The sequence below is a fragment of the Lethenteron reissneri genome, chromosome 3, assembly GCF_015708825.2.
Source record: "Lethenteron reissneri isolate LAM-NWPU_2019-01 chromosome 3, ASM1570882v1, whole genome shotgun sequence".
In the NCBI taxonomy this organism is placed as follows: Eukaryota; Metazoa; Chordata; class Hyperoartia; order Petromyzontiformes; family Petromyzontidae; genus Lethenteron; species Lethenteron reissneri.
Genome location: NC_083781.1, coordinates 8,206,023 through 8,210,264, shown reverse-complemented (window position 1 = coordinate 8,210,264; position 4,242 = coordinate 8,206,023). Strand labels below are relative to the sequence as shown.

Sequence of the window (4,242 nt, the reverse complement as noted above, 5' to 3'; positions counted from 1 at the left end):
GCATGCTGTGTTGTGTGTTGCGTGCATGCTGTGTGTTGTTGCTGCGTGCATGCGTGTGTGTGTGCTGTGTGCATGCTGTGTGTGCGTGCTGTGTGTGCATTGCTATGTGTGTGTGTGCTGTGTGTGCATGTGTGTGTGTGTGTGTGTGTCTGTGTGTGTGCTGTGTGTGTGTGTGCTGTGTGCATGCTGTGTGTGTGTGTGCTGTGTGTGTGTGCTGCGTGTGCATGCTGTGTGTGTGTGTGTGTTTGTGTTCATGTGTGTGTGTGTGTTGTGTGTGCATGGTGTACAGTGTGTGTGGTGTGTATTGCATGTGAAAGCGTGTGGGGTGTATATGTTGTATAGCGTTGTATGTGCCGTGTGTACGAGTGTTGTATGTTGTAGGTGTGGGGGAGCGGTAGTGTAGTGGGTAGCGCTGCGCTACGAATCCGGTGACCCGAGTTCGATTCCCGCTCACGGCCAACACCCCAGTGACGATTGCCTAAACCGGTCGTGGGCCTCCCCTAGGTCGACTCAGCCTCAAATGAGTATCTGGTGCAGTGTGTGTGTGTATATATCACCACTGGCGAGACAAAGGCGGTCGGGCGTGGTCCTAACCAACCCCACCACCTCGTGTACCGTCCCGGCCTTCATAGTTGCTCGCTGACAGCACTTGCCCCCGAACAGCCTAACAGCCTAATTGTCTACCTGGGGCACTTTTGTATTTGTGCATGGGCCAGAAGGGCTCTTTGTCTGTGCGTCTGTCCACGCGCGTGTCTGTTGCCCGTGACCGGTGAATTGAACCCAGGCGCTTTTGAGTTGAGAGTCGCGGTGCGCAAACCACACGGACACCCAACCCCAGTCATCTGCGACGGTGGTTGTGGTGCAAAAGCACATTTAACAACAACAACAACAAAACACAACTCTAAACTCTGTAGCCTTAAAAGGAAAATTCTATTTTAATAAAAATAATAACGAGGTGATTTTTCGAGACAATTTCCCTTCATCGAATCCGAGCGGTGAATTGACGAACGAGCTCTGAAGCAGGGCCGTTGTGCGAAACGTCGTCTATCGCAAATATATTGTACTTTTGAGACCACGCACTGCATTTTATTGACGAACGCGCTGAGTTCTCTCGTTATTCAAGCCTAAATAGGCGCTCGCCAACAGCACTTGCCCGAAACTGACTCTTCAGAACTACGCGGGTGACCTTTGTCTTTGTGTTTATTGGAGGGGCATGCGGCGACACGTAAACTGTTTACTCATCCATGGCTGGGGTTGTTGTAGGTCCGTGCGTGTGTGTATGTACGAATGTGTGTGTATGTGTGGGGAGCGGTGGGTGTAGCGGTTAGCGCTACGCTGCGCTTAGAACCCGGCCACCCGGGTTCGATTCCCGCTCACGCTCAACACCGGTGACGATTATCTGAACCGGTCCTGGGCCTCCCCTAGGTCAGACTCGGCCTCAAATGGGTACCCGGTGCAGCGTGTAAAAACATCGCCACTGGGGAGACAAATGCCGCTGGGTGTGGTGCTTGTCACCCACCCCCTCGTGTACCGTTCTGACCTTCATAGGTGGTGCTACTCGCTAACAGCACTTGCCCCAACAGTCTGTTAAGGCTATACGGGGGATCTTTGTGTGTGTGTGGGGGGAGCAGTGGTGTAGCGGTTAGCGCGCTGCGCTAAGAACCCGGCGGCCCGAGTTCGAATCCCGCTCACGGCCAACACCGGTTCTGGTCCTCCCCTAGGTCGAATCAGCCTCAAATGAGCACCCGGTACTCATTTGTTGAAACATCGCCACTCAAGAGACAAAGGCGGCCGGGCGTGGTGCTGGCCATCCACCCCCTCGTGTGTCGTGCCGGTTTTCATCGGTGTTACTCGCTAACAGCACTTGCCCCAGCAGTTTGTTAAGGATATACGGGGGATCTTAATATTTGTAATTATATAGATTATATATATGTGCACATGCAGATAGTGCAAGAGGTTCGCCGTGCATTATTTTTAATTGACAATTATATAAATACATTATTATATATATGTGCTCGGCTTAATAGCCGGGAAATGTTGCACCTCCGCTTACGAGCACAGCACATGCATGCGCGCGTGTATGCTGAACTTTTTTCGCACCGTACGTAGCCAACCGTACGTTAGCCAACGCGTGTAAGACATGGCCCTTACGCACACACACGGGCGCGCGTGTTGTGTGTGTGTGACGCGCTCTCACGCTGTAAAACTTAGAGCTCACCGGGCGAATTACTCTTGTAGACAAACGATCATTTGGTACAGGCGGATATGATGGGGCGCCACATTGGCTCGGAGATGTTGACTACCTCGCCTGGTATACAGGAGGTGGTTGGGTTCGATCGCGACCATGACGCCTGCTGCTGTATATTTGTAGTTTGCGTTTCTCTCTCTCTCCCCGTAGAGATGTTAACTACCTCGCCTGGTATACAGGAGGTGGTTGGGTTAGATCGCGACCCTGACGCCTGCTGCTGTATATTTGGAGTTTGCGTCTCTCTCTCATCATCATCGCGGTGGCTAGGAGATGTTAACTACCTCGCCTGGTATACAGGAGGTCGTGGGTTAGATCGCGACCCTGACGCCTGCTGCTGTATATTTGGAGTTTGCGTGTCTCTCTCTCGCCGTGGTCGCGTGTATTTTTCTCCAGGGTCCTCCGGGTTTTCTCCTCCACATTTCGAATCAACATCACGCGTTTTAGAGCGTTTGGCTGCTTTAAATGTCTAGCTATCATCTGTAACAGCCAGGTCGCTTTTGTAGAAGCGCTATGCTGTGTAGTTCTGTGGGTCTTTCTTAGCTGGTAGAATAAAAAAATAGTTTATATCGGGTTTTTATATAGTTTATGTGACGCGCTCGGATATGTGACTATCTATGGAAAGCCAGTTCATTTGCGTTGCAGTTACACCCGTGAAGGAAATAACCCGATGGTCGATTTGGCCGTGGTAGATACGCGGCCGTGGTCAGATGCGCGGCTCTTACAAGTTGAGGGTTGGTTTTAGTCGCGTGCGGCGTAACACGTGAGCAGGCAGGGTCCGCCGATGAGACCTAAGAAAGGGCAAATCCGATCCGATTATTAATATACGTACGCGCGCGCGTGGACTGCTGATGCTGCTGCCCCCAGCTGATGGCAGTCAACACAATGTGAACTCTTAATTAAATGGGGAAAAACCGCGCGTGTGTGCATATATACACGATATTTATATTTGACATATATATGATTGTTTACGTCGAAATACGTAACGGAAGCCGATTTAATCAACCATCATCATCATTATAGTCATCATCATCATCATCATTGTAATTCATGCTTAGCATAATTGACTTACAATTCATTACAATGAATACTACTTAGGTTAATTACGTGCGTAATTAGTCATGCTTAATATTCACTAGAAATATCAACGACTCACTCTTCTATAACAGTGTGACCTTAATGGGATGAATATATATAATAGGCGACGTTTCGGACATAAACCCTTTATGCACAGCATATACATATGAAGGACTTGCTGCCCGAAACGTCGTCTATTATGTTTCATTTTAAGACCACACACGGTGTCGTTATTTACACAAACGAGTTGAGTTGTCGATTGTGCTTGTGCACCTCTCCTGCTAACGCAGCTGCTGTATCAACAGCACCAACAGCACCACCAACAGCACCACCACCAACAGCACCACCACCAACAGCACCACCACCAACAGCACCACCAACAGCACCACCAACAGCACCACCACCAACAGCATCATCGCCAATAGCACCACCAACAGCACCACCAACAGCACCACCATCAACAGCATCATCACCAACAGCATCATCATCAACAGCATCACCAACAGCACCACCACCAACAGCATCATCACCAACAGCATCATCGCCAACAGCACCACCAACAGCACCACCAACAGCACCACGACCAACAGCACCACGACCAACAGCACCACCACCAACAGCATCATCCATACTCTTTGGTTTTGTCGGTAAAGTCACGTAGGTAAAAAATAAACGAAAAACGACTAAATTAAATCACGACGTTTCGGAGGCAACATCATCATCACAGCATCATGACCAACAGCACCACCACCAACAGCATCACCACCAACAGCACCACCACCAACAGCATCACCACCAACAGCACGATTTGTTGCGCTGTGAATGCAGAGCTCCGCTAGGTTCTGCTCGGAGGGGATTCGCTCTCCAACAACGCGTCCCCTCCTGCCGAGGTTGGCACGCAGATCGCACTCCACGTTACC

At 50.2% G+C, this 4,242-nt stretch overlaps 1 protein-coding gene across 1 annotated transcript in view; it reads right to left on the bottom strand.

Annotated features, from left to right (window-relative positions):
- Positions 1-709, bottom strand: part of LOC133347879 (palmitoleoyl-protein carboxylesterase notum1-like) — a 15,249-nt gene extending 14,540 nt beyond the window's left edge. Inside the window, exon 1 of the mRNA XM_061560602.1 lies at positions 685-709. Coding sequence (XP_061416586.1) covers positions 685-709 — 25 coding nt within the window. The remainder of the gene's footprint in view (positions 1-684) is intronic.
- Between the last annotated feature and the right edge of the window lie 3,533 nt (positions 710-4,242).